We start from the raw sequence: 16,731 nt of genomic DNA, 5'->3' as shown, positions 1-16,731 counted from the left end.
TCCCAAGCTTTAAGCATCCCAAGGAGCACTGTGCAAGCGTATTACCTAGTGAATGACCTGCAGAGAGCTGGGACCAAAGTAACAAAGCCTACCATCAGTAATACACTACGCCGCCAGGGAATCAAATCCTGCAGTGCCAGACGAGTTTCCCTGCTTAAGCCAGAACATGTCCAGGCCCGTCTGAAGTTTGCTAGAGAGCATTTAGTTGATCCAGAAGAAGATTGGGAGAATGTCATATGGTCAGATGAAACCAAAATAGAACTTTTTGGTAAAAACTCAACTCGTCGTGTTTGGAGGACAAAGAATGCTGAGTTGCATCCAAAGAACACCATACCTACTGTGAAGCATGGGGGTGGAAACATCATGCTTTGGGGCTGTTTTTCTGCAAAGGGACCAGGACGACTGATTCGTGTAAAGGAAAGAATGGGGCCATGTATCGTGAGATTTTGAGGGAAAACCTCCTTCCATCAGCAAGGGCATTGAAGATGAAACGTGGCTGGGTCTTTCAGCATGACAATGATCCCAAACACACCGCCCGGGCAACGAAGGAGTGGCTTCGTAAGAAGCATTTCAAGGTCCTGGAGTGGCCTAGCCAGTCTCCAGATCTCAACCCCATAGGAAATCTTTGGAGGGAGTTGAAAGTCTGTGTTGCCCAGCAACAGCCCCAAAACATCACTGCTCTAGAGGAGATCTGCATGGAGGAATGGGCCAAAATACCAGCAACAGTGTGTGAAAACCTTGTGAAGACCTACAGAAAACGTTTGACCTCTGTCATTGCCAACAAAGGGTATACAACAAAGTATTGAGATAAACTTTTGTTATTGACCAAATACTTATTTTCCACCATAATTTGCAAATAAATTCATTAAAAATCCTACAATGTGATTTTCTGGATTTTTTTTTCTCATTTTGTCTGTCATAGTTGAAGTGTACCTATGATGACATTTACAGGCCTCTCTCATCTTTTTCAGTGGGAGAACTTGCACAATTGGTGGCTGACTAAACACATTTTTGCCCCACTGTATATATCACTTGCAGCAGCACTATCAAGGTTCTTATCAGCTATTTTTTAGCCTTCGCTGAGACGACGGGCCAATAATTCGTTTTTAGGTTTTACAACAGCACCTTACACAACATGTATCTCATCTGCACATTTCCCTAGTCACCCCGTTCACTCTGTCCAATTTGAAATATAGTTGAATAGTGGAGACCAGAGTCTGTCAAACTTGGGCTGTCTCTTGTGGAGGTCATAAGTGAGCTTTTCAAGAGGGAGAAAGTCAACAATCTGGCCAATCCATAGTTTAAATGTAGGAGAGGTATTAGAGGCCCACAATAGAAGAATACATTTCTTAGCAAAGTATGTAATAGTCATAAGCAAATTTTCTCTGTCAGGATCAAGAACAAAGTCCTGCTGGGCATTAAAAGAAGATAGATACACGGGGTCATATCAAACTGTACCTCTAGTATTTTCTGTGCAGCAGTATGTATAGATTGCCAGAATCTGGCAATCTCCCTACAGCTCCAAAATACATGCATATAGGTTCATCTTTTACAGTTAGGAGACATATCTGTTTCTCACCTGCTGTTCTGAAACAGTGTGATCTTCTCTCTCTTTCCGGATCCCCTCGAGGAAGAACTTTCATCCAAATTTGCACAAACCCCCCCCCCCCCAAGACATGTCTGGGCATATTGTGCAGAAATGTCGCTTTGTCTCTTGACAAAACGGTTCTCTACAACCTTTCACAGTCGTATAGATACCACTAGAGGCTGAGGTTGAACCAAACCATGACAGAAGAACAACCGTGCAGTGCTGTAAATGATAAGTAGGAAACCAATTTATTTGATATGATATCAACACATTGTACTATTTACATACAGAGTAATACAAATGTAGTCTTAGTAGCACACTGGGTTGTTTCACAAGTAATTATTAGTAATATTATAGGATTTCTTTTCAACATTTTACACTAGTTTAGACATCTTCACCATCTTGATTGCATCCAGCAAGTTTTATATGTATTTGAGAAGGTCATTTTTTTTGTTGTTGTTTTGTTGTGGTGGCAAAAAAATATCATCAACACCAATTAAAAAAAACAACAACATGGTTTTGAAAATGCATTATTGGCTGGTGTGAAACAACAAGATTTTAAAAAATAAAAATAAATTCTTAACAGTTAAAATACTTGAATGTAATGAATGTATGTGCAAGTTGTCCACAACAAAGAACGTGCACTAACAGTGTCGGTAATAATAAAAGGTGACAGGGTGTAGTAATCAGAACGGATGTCATGAAGACCAATAAAATGACCGGAAAGTTAAAAAAAAAAAATATTTAAAAATGAAGAAAAAGAAGAAAAACAATAATAAAAAAATAATGACAATTCAAGTAAAACAGGATTTTATAAAATAAAAAAAAAATTAAAAAAAGATAATTGAAATCCCTTAACTTCAGTGAAGAGTGAAGATGAGGTCAATAAAACGAACATCTGTTATTCTATGTCATCACAGAACGAAAAAAATCATGTTTTAATAACACACACACACAATAAAAAAAATAGGAGAGCCTGGTTTCGAGTTGCAAAACAGGAAGTCAAAATGATATACACAACAACGGAAGTCAATTGAGAAACTGAGTAGATAAAATACTGTGAAAACAGGCGACTTTAAAGACGTGACGATGCTGTCCTCTACCACCGAGTATTATGTTGATAATATACAACTCTTTACTATGAGACAAAGTCTCTCTGTCTCTCAGACAAGGCGTCGTGTGTTCACAACAAATACCCACGTGGCAACAATAAGCAGGAACCTATAGTAACCCCAGGAATCTACCCCTATGTGCAAACCATGCCAATCGACAGCATTGATCAGGGTCCATGATTGTACCATTAGACAGTCAGTGTCAATCTCTTACAGCCTGGCCTCTACGTCACCAGGATTGGAAGAGCCCTCCATGTCTCTATATCATTGGTTGATTGGATAAGACCGCTCTCCTCTCCTTGTATTCCAGTATTGCTCCCATTGGAGGGCTTCAGTTCGAAGTTCACCAGTCTATCTGTACACTACAAAAAAAAACAACAACACAATTGAACCACATTGGCAAGGAGGAGAACTCTCACAGTAGACGTACCATACATGTCTATACACATGCATTATGGTTGGATGGGGATTGATTGACTTGAGTTCACTGGATCGTCTCTTGTCTTGAAGCCCATGAACTGTGTCCCAAAAATGTACCCTATTCCCTATATAGTGCACTACTTTTTAATTTTTTTTTTACCAGGGGCCTATGGGATACCCTGTAGGATCTGATTAAAATAAGTGTAAAGCTCTCTGTCTGAGGCACACTGTCTGTAGAGTTCTCTCTCCTCTTCTAGTCTAGCTCTGATGAGTCCGAGGGACAGTCCTCCCTGCGTACCCAGATGTCCTCAGCCTCCCCCCTAGACCCCTGGTCATCCACGCTCACCCCAACCAGAGCACACTGCTTCCCCGGGTGGGAGAGCCTCATCCCTGGGGTAGTGGTCCCCGTGCCTCCCTGGGGCTGGAGGTGTTTAGGGCCCACCTCTTTGCATTCTTCTCCCATGGACAGGGCCCCTACGGGCCCTTCTAGGTCTGTGGTGGATAGAGGTTCAGTGGAGGGTCCTCCAACAGACTGGCAGAAATCGTCATCGTCACTAAGGATGTCTGTCTCTTTAACGTCTCCTCCTCCTTTCACCTGCGCCTCCTGCTGCTCCTCCTCATAGCGCTCCAGGTCAAACTGCTCCTCCACCCAGCGGTCCGTATCCCCTGCCTGCACCTCCCCCCGGCCCTGTCCTTCCTTTTGTCCCTGTCCCTCAGGCTCTTCAGGGGACAGTGGAGACAGAGGGGACTCCTGGTCCGGCTCGCCGTCGAAGACGATGTCTGTGTCGATGGTGAAACGGTTCCTCACCAGTTTCCTCCGACCCAGGGTCCTCGCCGGGTCTGACACTGCAGAGGGAAGACGGACACATATCATGGTTTCACTGGGATGAATTGATTATATAACCTTTATTTAACCAGGTAGGCCAGTTGAGAACAAGTTCTCATTTACAACTGTGACCTGGTCAAGATAAAGCAAAGCAGTGCGACAACAACAACAACACAGAGTTACACATAAACAAAACGTACAGTCAATAACACAATAGAAAAATATATGTACAGTGTGTGCAAATGTAGAAGAGTAGGGAGGTAAAGCAATACATAGGCCATAGAGGCGAAATCATTACAATGTAGCATTAATACTGGAGTGAATAGATGTGCAGTTGATGAAGTGCAAGTAGAGATACTGGGGTGCAAACGAGCAAGAGGGTAAGTAATAATAATGGGGATGAAGTATATGAGGTAAGATGAGGTAGGCAAGGTAAGATGAGGTAGATGAGGTAAGATGAAGTATATGAGGTAAGATGAGGTATATGAGGTAAGATGAGGTAAGATGAGGTAGGCAAGGTAAGATGAGGTAGATGAGGTAAGATGAAGTATATGAGGTAAGATGAAGTAGATGAGGTAAGATGAAGTATATGAGGTAAGATGAGGTATATGAGGTAAGATGAGGTAAGATGAGGTATATGAGGTAAGATGAAGTAGATGAGGTAAGATGAAGTAGATGAGGTAAGATGAGGTAGATGAGGTAAGATGAAGTATATGAGGTAAGATGAGGTAGATGAGGTAAGATGAGGTATATGAGGTAAGATGAAGTAGATGAGGTAAGATGAGGTAAGATGAAGTAGATGAGGTAAGATGAGGTAGATTAGGTAAGGTGAGGTAAGATGAGGTAGATGAGGTAAGATGAAGTAGATGAGGTAAGATGAGGTAGATGAGGTAAGATGAAGTAGATGAGGTAAGATGAAGTAGATGAGGTAAGATGAAGTAGATGAGGTAAGATGAGGTAGATGAAGTAGATGAGGTAAGATGAAATAGATGAGGTAAGATGAGGTAGATGAGGTAAGATGAAGTAGATGAGGTAATATGAAGTAGATGAGGTAAGATGAGGTAGATGAAGAAGATGAGGTAGATGAGGTAAGATGAAGTAGATGAGGTAAGATGAGGTAGATGAGGTAAGATGAAGTAGATGAGGTAGACGAGGTAGATGAGGTAAGATGAGGTAGATGAGGTAAGACGATATAAGATGAGGTAGATGAGGTAGATGAGGTAGACGAGGTAGATGAGGTAAGATGAGGTAGACGAGGTAAGACGATATAAGATGAGGTAGATGAGGTAGATGAAGAAGATGAGGTAGATGAGGTAGACGAGGTATAATATAAACACAGCATAAAGCTAGACGTTAGCTTGATGATTAAAGCAGTTAGCCACACCCCCATCCTCCATCCCATCCCATCCTCCATCCCATTCTCGACAGCTCTCTCCACAGCACCTACCTGCTCTGTTCATGGCAGGTCTGGCTCCCTTCAGGGCACAGAGGCGTTTGCCTCCGAAGGGGACATACTGCTGGTTGGGGGGTAGAGACTCTGTCTTCATCAGCTGACGTCGTTGTTTATCTCTCAGGATGGAGTGGACTGTCTTCAAGAAGTCCTTCTTACTGTCCACAGAACTGGACGAGACAGAAATGGATTTAATTGGTTGGATAATTAAGACATTCTCAGATGGTTGAGAGATATATAGGTCAACATCCACAGCATTAATCAACATCAAGGAGCTTCCACTCTTACAGCGCTTTGGGAATCAATTAATTCATTAAATATGAAAACAATTAAAGTATTTAAAATGGAAAACTATTAAGAGCTATTGATGGTGGTTCTAAAATAAATCAGTGACTTACTGTCATTGTTGTCCTCAGTCAGGACTGACAGACATGCCATCAGTTGATCAATAAGATTAGGAGGCTCACCTGCAGCACAGGTGGAATATCCTCTCCGGCCGTCCTTCTGACTCGGACTTGACGTGGACGATCTCACATACGGCAGAGGCCTCCCCTTCTGCACGGAACACACACACACAGACACACGCACGCACGCACGCACACACACACACACACACACAGGCCCACACACACACACAGGCCCACACACACACACACAGGCCCACACACACACACACAGGCCCACACACACAGGCCCACACACACACAGGCCCACACACACACACACACACACACACACAGGCCCACACACACACACACACACACACACACACACACACACACAGTTATAACCTCACATACAGAACAGCTCATCTGTAGTAATTTATTATCTTCATCTCACTCAATCATATGTCTATTCAGACAGAGAAGGACATTACAATCATATGTCTATTCAGACAGAGAAGGACATTACAATCATGTGTCTATTCAGACAGAGAAGGACATTACAATCATGTGTCTATTCAGACAGAGAAGGACATCACTAAATCAATACAGGAATGGTTGAATTTTAAGAGTGTACAGTACCAGTCAAATGTTGGGACACACCTACTCATTCAAGGGTTTTTCTTTATTTGTACTATATTCTACATTGTAGAAAAATAGTGAAGACATCAACACTATGAAATAACACATATGGAATCATGTAGTAACCAATAAAGTGTTAAACAAATCAAAAAATACTTTATATTTGAGATTATTCAAATAGCCACTCTTTGCCTTGATGACAACTTTGCACACTCTTGGCATTCTCTCAACCAGCTTCACTTGGAATGCTTTTCCAACAGTCTTGAAGGAGTTCCCACATATGCTGAGCACTTGTTGGCTGCTTTTCCTTCACTCTGCGGTCCAACTCATCCCAATTTGGTTGAGGTCGGGGGATTGTGGAGGCCAAGTCATCTGATGCAGCACTCCATCACTCTCCTTCTTCGTAAAATAGCCCTTACACAGCCTGGAGGAGTGTTGGGTCATTGTCCTATTGAAAAACAAATGATAGCGGGATGGCATATCGCTGCAGAATGCTGTGGTAACCATGCTGGTTAAGTGTGCCTTGAATTCTAAATAAATCACTGACACCAGCAAAGCACCCCCACATCACCACACCTCCTCCTCCATGCTTCACGGTGGGAACCACACATGCGGAGATCATCCGTTCATCCACATCGCATCATCCATTCATCCACATCGCAAAGACACGGCGGTTGGAAACAAAACTCTCCAATTTGGACTCATCAGACCAAAGGACAAATATCCACCTGTCTAATGTCCACTGCTTGTGTTTCTTGGCCCAAGCAAGTCTCTTCTTCTTATTGGTGTCCTTTAGTAGTTGTTTCTTTTTAGCAATTTGACCATGAAGGCCTGATTCTCACAGTCTCCTCTCAACAGTTGATGTTGAGATGTGTCTGTTACTTGAACTCAGTGAAGCATTTATTTGGGCTGCAATTTCTGAGGCTGGTAACTCTAATGGACTTATCCTCTGCAGCAGAGGTAACTCTGGGTCTTACTTTCCTGTGGCGGTCCTCATGAGAGCCAGTTTCATCAGCGCTTGATGGTTTTTGCGACTGCACCTGAAGGAACTTTCAAAATTTTCCAGATTGACTGACCTTCATGTCTTAAAGAACTGATGAACTGTCGTTTCTCTTTGCTTATTTGAGCTGTTCTTGACATAATATGTACGTGGCCTTTTACCAAATAGGGCTATCTTCTGTATACCACCTCTACCTTGTCACAACACAACTAATTGGCTCAAACACATTGAGAAGGAAAGAAATTCCACAAATGAACTTTTAACATGTCACACCTGTTAATTGAAATGCATTCCAGGTGACTACCTCATGAAGCTGGTTGAGAGAATGCCAAGAGTGTGCAAAACTGTCATCAAAGCAAAAGGGTGGCTACTTTGAAGAATCTCAAATATAAATGAATATATATATATATATTTTTTAGTTACTACATGATTCCATATGTGTTATTTCATAGTTTTGATGTCTTCACTATTATTCTACAATGTAGAAAATAGTAAAAAATAAAAACCCTAGAATGAGTAGGTGTGTCCAAATGTTTGATCGGTAGTTTATGTCGCTGTAGCGTCTGCCAAATGACTCAATATGTGACAAAATGTATTTCACAAATCATCAGTATGGCTGACAGTACCTTGGTTATTGAGGGATCTATATTGAACTGCACCTTGGTTATTGAGGACTCTATATTGAACTGCACCTTGGTTATTGAGGCCTCTATATTGAACTGTACCTTGGTTATTGAGGGCTCTATATTGAACTGTAAGTTGGTTATTGAGGGCTCTATATTGAACTGTAAGTTGGTTATTGAGACCTCTATATTGAACTGTACCTTGGTTATTGAGGGATCTATATTGAACTGTACCTTGGTTATTGAGACCTCTATATTGAACTGTACTGTACCTTGGTTATTAAGGCCTCTATATTGAACTGTACCTTGGTTATTGAGGCCTCTATATTGAACTGTACCTTGGTTATTGAGGGCTCTATATTGAACTGTACCTTGGTTATTGAGGGCTCTATATTGAACTGTAAGTTGGTTATTGAGGGCTCTATATTGAACTGTAAGTTGGTTATTGAGACCTCTATATTGAACTGTACCTTGGTTATTGAGGGATCTATATTGAACTGTACCTTGGTTATTGAGACCTCTATATTGAACTGTACTGTACCTTGGTTATTAAGGCCTCTATATTGAACTGTACCTTGGTTATTGAGGCCTCTATATTGAACTGTACCTTGGTTATTGAGACCTCTATATTGAACTGTACTGTACCTTGGTTATTGAGGCCTCTATATTGAACTGTACCTTGGTTATTGAGGGCTCTATATTGAACTGTAAGTTGGTTATTGAGACCTCTATATTGAACTGTACCTTGGTTATTGAGGGATCTATATTGAACTGTACCTTGGTTATTGAGGCCTCTATATTGAACTGTACCTTGGTTATTGAGACCTCTATATTGAACTGTACTGTACCTTGGTTATTGAGGGCTCTATATTGAACTGTACCTTGGTTATTGAGGCATCTATATTGAACTGTACCTTGGTTATTGTGACCTCTATATTGAACTGTACTGTACCTTGGTTATTGAGGCCTCTATATTGAACTGTACCTTGGTTATTGAGGGCTCTATATTGAACTGTAAGTTGGTTATTGATACCTCTATATTGAACTGTACCTTGGTTATTGAGGGATCTATATTGAACTGTACCTTGGTTATTGAGGCCTCTATATTGAACTGTACCTTGGTTATTGAGACCTCTATATTGAACTGTACTGTACCTTGGTTATTGAGGGCTCTATATTGAACTGTACCTTGGTTATTGAGGCATCTATATTGAACTGTACCTTGGTTATTGAGACCTCTATATTGAACTGTACCTTGGTTATTGAGGCATCTATATTGAACTGTACCTTGGTTATTGAGGCCTCTATATTGAACTGTACCTTGGTTATTGAGGGCTCTATATTGAACTGTAAGTTGGTTATTGAGGGCTCTATATTGAACTGTACTGTACCTTGGTTATTGAGGCCTCTATATTGAACTGTACCTTGGTTATTGAGGGCTCTATATTGAACTGTAAGTTGGTTATTGAGACCTCTATATTGAACTGTACCTTGGTTATTGAGACCTCTATATTGAACTGTACCTTGGTTATTGAGGCATCTATATTGAACTGTACCTTGGTTATTGAGGCCTCTATATTGAACTGTACCTTGGTTATTGAGGGCTCTATATTGAACTGTAAGTTGGTTATTGAGGGCTCTATATTGAACTGTACTGTACCTTGGTTATTGAGGCCTCTATATTGAACTGTACCTTGGTTATTGAGGGCTCTATATTGAACTGTAAGTTGGTTATTGAGACCTCTATATTGAACTGTACCTTGGTTATTGAGGGCTCTATATTGAACTGTACTTTGGTTATTGAGACCTCTATATTGAACTGTACCTTGGTTATTGAGGCCTCTATATTGAACTGTACCTTGGTTATTGAGGGCTCTATATTGAACTGTACTGTACCTTGGTTATTGAGGGATACATATTGAACTGTACCTTGGTTATTGAGGGCTCTATATTGAACTGTACCTGGGTTATTGAGGGATCTATATTGAACTGCACCTGGGTTATTGAGGCCTCTATATTGAACTGTACCTTGGTTATTGAGGGCTCGGACTTGGAGCGTGTCTGTGGAGATCATGTGACGGAAGCGGAATGGGTCCTTGTCTTCAGACGAGACAGACGACGCTCGATGGGAGCCACCCTGAGAGACACACAGACAGACCTTAGATACAGACAGACCCAACAGACCAACACGCACCTGCCCCCAACCATGATATCATCAGAGCAATGGAACTCACCATTTTCTTCTTCTGCTTGGAGCCATCCTTGCACACAAACACCACGGCTGTTTTGAAGACTGAACGAAGAAGAATGGTTAGCAGCAAGACTTCTCACACTGATTTCTCAAAACCACTTCATTGTTTGAGTAATACTTTTCAAATACACAAGTAAGTTACCATAATATATTATTATGTGATCATTGAGTTATCGGGCTTGCACTCAGTCCCAAATGGGCTGTGGTCAAAAATTGCGCACTATATAGGGAATAGGGGACACCGTTTGTCATTAGACAGAGTGGTACATGTATCCTTAACTAACAGACAGCCACTCTAAGAGTGATCTAGAGAAGGATCTAAGTAGATTCATCCTGTTCTAGAACTAGAATCCCATTAGCTGCAGGGTTCTGAGTAGATTCATCCTGTTCTAGAACTAGAACCCCATTAGCTGCAAGGTTCTGAGTAGATTCATCCTGTTCTAGAACTAGAACCCCATTAGTTGCATGGTTCTGAGTGGATTCATCCTGTTCTAGAACTAGAACCCCATTAGCTGCATGGTTCTGAGTGGATTCATCCTGTTCTAGAACTAGAACCCCATTATAGCTGCATGGTTCTGAGTGGATTCATCCTGTTCTAGAACCCCATTAGCTGCATGGTTCTGAGTAGATTCATCCTGTTCTAGAACTATAACCGCATTAGCTGCATGGTTCTGAGTAGGGTATTAGGATGCACACTAGGTGTTGTCCTTAACGTACTGAATGCAGCCAGTTGGGGTTCTTTCTTCCATTTGCCCAGGGAGGAGGGAGGGTTGATCCAGGCTACGCTGGTGTGGAGCAGCAAGTCACCCATCGACAGATCAGCAACCTACAACACAACCATGTTACAACACAACCATGTTACAACACAACCATGTCACAACACAACCATGTCACAACCATGTCACAACACAACCATGTTACAACACAACCATGATACAACACAACCATGTTATGTCACAACCATGTCACAACACAACCATGTCACAACACAACCATGTTACAACACAACCATGTTATGTCACAACCATGTCACAACACAACCATGTCACAACCATGTCACAACACAACCATGATACAACACAACCATGATACAACACAACCATGTTACAACACAACCATGTTACAACACAACCATGTCACAACCATGTCACAACACAACCATGTCACAACACAACCATGTCACAACACAACCATGATACAACACAACCATGTTACAACACAACCATGTCACAACCATGTCACAACACAACCATGTCACAACACAACCATGTCACAACACAACCATGTCACAACACAACCATGATACAACACAACCATGTTACAACACAACCATGTTACAACACAACCATGTCACAACCATGTCACAACACAACCATGATACAACACAACCATGATACAACACAACCATGTTACAACACAACCATGTCACAACACAACCATGTCACAACACAACCATGTCACAACCATGTCACAACACAACCATGTCACAACACAACCATGTTACAACACAACCATGTTATGTCACAACCATGTCACAACACAACCATGTCACAACACAACCATGTCACAACCATGTTACAACACAACAATGTTACAACACAACATGATACAACACAACCATGATACAACACAACCATGATACAACACAACCATGTTACAACACAACCATGTTACAACACAACCATGTTACAACACAACCATGTCACAACACAACAATGATACAACACAACAATGTTACAACACAACCATGTTACAACACAACAATGTTACAACACAACAATGATACAACACAACCATGTTACAACACAACCATGTTACAACACAACAATGTTACAACACAACCATGTTACAACACAACCATGATACAACACAACCATGTTACAACACAACCATGTTACAACACAACAATGATACAACACAACCATGTTACAACACAACAATGTTACAACACAACCATGTTACAACACAACCATGATACAACACAACCATGTTACAACACAACAATGATACAACACAACCATGATACAACACAACCATGTTACAACACAACCATGATACAACACAACCATGTTACAACACAACCATGTTACAACACAACCATGTTACAACACAACCATGTTACAACACAACCATGTTACAACACAACAATGATACAACACAACCATGTTACAACACAACCATGTTACAACACAACCATGTTACAACACAACCATGTCACAACACAACCATGTCACAACACAACAATGATACAACACAACAATGTTACAACACAACCATGTTACAACACAACCATGTTACAACACAACCATGTCACAACACAACCATGTCACAACACAACAATGATACAACACAACAATGTTACAACACAACCATGTTACAACACAACCATGTTACAACACAACAATGATACAACACAACAATGTTACAACACAACCATGTTACAACACAACCATGTTACAACACAACCATGTCACAACACAACCATGTCACAACACAACCATGTCACAACCATGTCACAACACAACCATGTCACAACCATGTCACAACACAACCATGATACAACACAACCATGTCACAACACAACCATGTTACAACACAACCATGTCACAACACAACCATGTTACAACACAACCATGTCACAACCATGTCACAACACAACCATGTCACAACACAACCATGTCACAACACAACCATGTTACAACACAAACCTGGAGAACATTTGGAGACAACACCGAACCTCTTCTTACAACAACACCACCACCGTACCTCTTCTTACAACAACACCACCACCGTACCTCTTCTTACAACACCACCACCGTACCTCTTCTCACAACACCACCACCGTACCTCTTCTCACAACACCACCACCGTACCTCTTCTCACAACACCACCACCGTACCTCTTCTCACAACACCACCACCGTACCTCTTCTCACAACACCACCACCGTACCTCTTCTCACAACAACACCACCACCGTACCTCTTCTTACAACACCACCACCGTACCTCTTCTTACAATAACACCACCGTACCTCTTCTTACAACAACACCACCGTACCTCTTCTTACAACACCACCACCGTACCTCTTCTTACAACAACACCACCGTACCTCTTCTTACAACAACACCACCGTACCTCTTCTCACAACACCACCACCACCGTACCTCTTCTTACAACACCACCACCGTACCTCTTCTTACAACACCACCACCGTACCTCTTCTTACAACACCACCACCGTACCTCTTCTTACAACACCACCACCGTACCTCTTCTTACAACACCACCACCGTACCTCTTCTTACAACAACACCACCGTACCTCTTCTTACAACAACACCACCGTACCTCTTCTTATAACAACACCACCGTACTTCTCACAACACCACCGTACTTCTTACAACACCACCACCATACCTCTTCTTACAACACCACCACCGTACCTCTTCTTACAACACCACCACCGTACCTCTTCTTACAACACCACCACCGTACCTCTTCTTACAACACCACCACCGTACCTCTTCTCACAACACCACCACCGTACCTCTTCTTATAACAACACCACCGTACTTCTCACAACACCACCACCGTACCTCTTCTCACAACACCACCACCATACCTCTTCTTACAAAAACACCACGTACCTCTTCTTACAACAACACCACCGTAACTCTTCTTACAACACCACCACCGTACCTCTTCTCACAACACCACCACCGTACCTCTTCTTACAACAACACCACCGTACCTCTTCTCACAACACCACCACCGTACCTCTTCTTACAACAACACCACCGTACCTCTTCTCACAACAACACCACCACCGTACCTCTTCTTACAACACCACCACCGTACCTCTTCTTACAACACCACCGTACCTCTTTCTTGCAACACCACCACCACCGTACCTCTTCTCACAACACCACCGTACCTCTTTCTTACAACACCACCACCGTACCTCTTCTCACAACAACACCACCACCGTACCTCTTCTTACAACACCACCACCATACCTCTTCTCACAACACCACCGTACCTCTTCTTGCAACACCACCGTACCTCTTCTCACAACACCAACGTACCTCTTTCTTACAACACCACCACCGTACCTCTTCTCACAACAACACCACCATACCTCTTCTTACAACAACACCGTACCTCTTCTTACAACACCACCACGTACCTCTTCTCACAATGACACCACCGTACCTCTTCTTATAACAACACCACCGTACTTCTCACAACACCACCGCACCTCTTCTCACAACACCACCACCGTACCTCTTCTTACAACAACACCACCATACCTCTTCTTACAACACCACCGTACCTCTTCTTACAACACCACCGTACCTCTTCTTACAACACCACCGTACCTCTTCTCACAACACCACCGTACCTCTTCTCACAACACCACCGTACCTCTTCTTACAACAACACCGTACCTCTTCTTACAACAACACCGTACCTCTTCTTACAACAACACCGTACCTCTTTCTTACAACAACACCGTACCTCTTTCTTACAACAACACCACCGTACCTCTTTCTTGTCTCCACTCTGCTCCGCTATGAGCTGGTCAAACACCAACCCAAACTCCTCGTGGATCTTCTGCATCTCATTGATGTGACTGGCCACCTTGTTCATGGCCTTCATAGCGACTGGACAGGAAGGAGAGAGAAGAGAAGCGCTGTTAGTATAATCTACTAGAGGAAATGACTCATTGTCACAATGACTACATCTTAATGTTGCCAAGTAGTAGTGTGCAGTACACCCATTTCGCCATTGATGAAATAAGGATACGTACACGCACACACACACACACACACACACACACACACACACACACACACACACACACACACACACACACACACACACACACACACTAGCCTGGTTAAATAAAACATGGAAATAAATGCTGACCTTATGGTAATGCTCTCTCACATGACCCACCCACCCACCCATTACCCACCCCCCCTCCTTACCATTCAGGTGATAGTGTTCTTCACTGTCAGGGTGAGCCAGTGAGTGCAGCTCTCTCAGTAGTAGTGGGTACTATAGGACACACCCCTCCCTCCCTCCTTACCATTCAGGTGATAGTGTTCTTCACTGTCAGGGTGAGTCAGTGAGTGCAGCTCTCTCAGTAGTAGTGGGTACTATAGGGCACACCCCCCCTCTCCCTCCTCCTACAGCTCTCAGTAGTAGTGGGTACTATAGGACACACCCCTCCCTCCCTCCCTCCTTACCATTCAGGTGATAGTGTTCTTCACTGTCAGGGTGAGTCAGTGAGTGCAGCTCTCTCAGTAGTAGTGGGTACTATAGGACACACCCCTCCCTCCCTTCCTCCTTACCATTCAGGTGATAGTGTTCTTCACTGTCAGGGTGAGCCAGTGAGTGCAGCTCTCTCAGTAGTAGTGGGTACTATAGGACACACCCCTCCCTCCCTCCTCCTTACCATTCAGGTGATAGTGTTCTTCACTGTCAGGGTCCGTCAGTGACTACAGCTCTCTCAGTAGTAGTGGGTACTATAGGACACACCCCTCCCTCCCTCCTCCTATAGCTCTCTCAGTAGTAGTGGGTACTATAGGACACACCCCTCCCTCCCTCCCTCCCTCCCTCCTACAGCTCTCTCAGTAGTATTGGGTACTATAGGACACACCCCTCCCTCCCTCCCTCCCTCCTACAGCTCTCTCAGTAGTAGTGGGTACTATAGGACACCCCCCTCCCTCCCTCCCTCCCTTCCTCCTTACCATTCAGGTGATAGTGTTCTTCACTGTCAGGGTCCGTCAGTGAGTACAGCTCTCTCAGTAGTAGTGGGTACTTCAGAACTCTCTGGATGGGTTTGATCAGGTAGGACTCCAGGGTTGAGGAGTGTTGCTGTTTCGGGTTCCTCTCTTCCAGAAACGCCTTGAAGTCTGCATCGGTCTTAGCTAGATGCAATGAGAGGGGAGGAGAAGGTTTTACACACGTAACCTCCAAGTGTTTCAGAGGAGCTGGATAATTAAATAACATCCACCATAGAGAAGTCCCCCTGAATGTTTGCGGCTACCATGCTCTTACGTCAGGGGTGTCAAACTCATTTTTATGTTACCTTTATTTAACTAGGCAAGTCAGTTAAGAACAAATTCTTATTTTCAATGACGGCCTAGGAACAGTGGCAGAACGACAGATTTGTACCTTGTCAGCTCGGGGGTTTGAACTTGCAACCTTTCGGTTACTTCCTTCCTCTAACCACTAGGCTACGCTGCCGCTCATTCCACGGAGGGCCTTGTGTCTGCAGGTTTTTCCTTTCCCTCTCAATTAATACCTAGACAACCAGGCGAGGGAGTTATTTCCTTAATTCATCAATCAAGTACAAGGAAGGAGCAAAAACCCGCAGATATTCGGCCCTCTGCGGAATGAGTGTGACACTGGAATGAGTGTGGAATGAG

General features: G+C 43.0%; 1 protein-coding gene across 9 annotated transcripts in view; it reads right to left on the bottom strand.

The window, feature by feature from the left end:
• Positions 1-1,803: 1,803 nt before the first annotated feature.
• Positions 1,804-16,731, bottom strand: part of LOC110508084 (T-lymphoma invasion and metastasis-inducing protein 1) — a 196,460-nt gene continuing 181,532 nt past the window's right edge. For all 9 annotated transcript variants that reach the window (XM_036965730.1, XM_036965732.1, XM_036965731.1 and 6 more), the window contains 9 exons: positions 16,051-16,230; positions 14,840-14,958; positions 11,013-11,121; positions 10,279-10,337; positions 10,073-10,181; positions 5,864-5,951; positions 5,394-5,566; positions 3,467-3,966; positions 1,804-3,062 (listed from right to left, as the gene is read on the bottom strand). In XM_036965730.1, the coding sequence (XP_036821625.1) occupies positions 2,925-3,062; positions 3,467-3,966; positions 5,394-5,566; positions 5,864-5,951; positions 10,073-10,181; positions 10,279-10,337; positions 11,013-11,121; positions 14,840-14,958; positions 16,051-16,230 (1,475 nt within the window). In that variant the 3' untranslated portion in view covers positions 1,804-2,924. The remainder of the gene's footprint in view (positions 3,063-3,466; positions 3,967-5,393; positions 5,567-5,863; positions 5,952-10,072; positions 10,182-10,278; positions 10,338-11,012; positions 11,122-14,839; positions 14,959-16,050; positions 16,231-16,731) is intronic.

Source organism: Oncorhynchus mykiss, chromosome 27, assembly GCF_013265735.2.
Source record: "Oncorhynchus mykiss isolate Arlee chromosome 27, USDA_OmykA_1.1, whole genome shotgun sequence".
NCBI classification, from domain to species: domain Eukaryota; kingdom Metazoa; phylum Chordata; class Actinopteri; order Salmoniformes; family Salmonidae; genus Oncorhynchus; species Oncorhynchus mykiss.
This window is presented reverse-complemented; position numbering and strand designations above follow the sequence as displayed.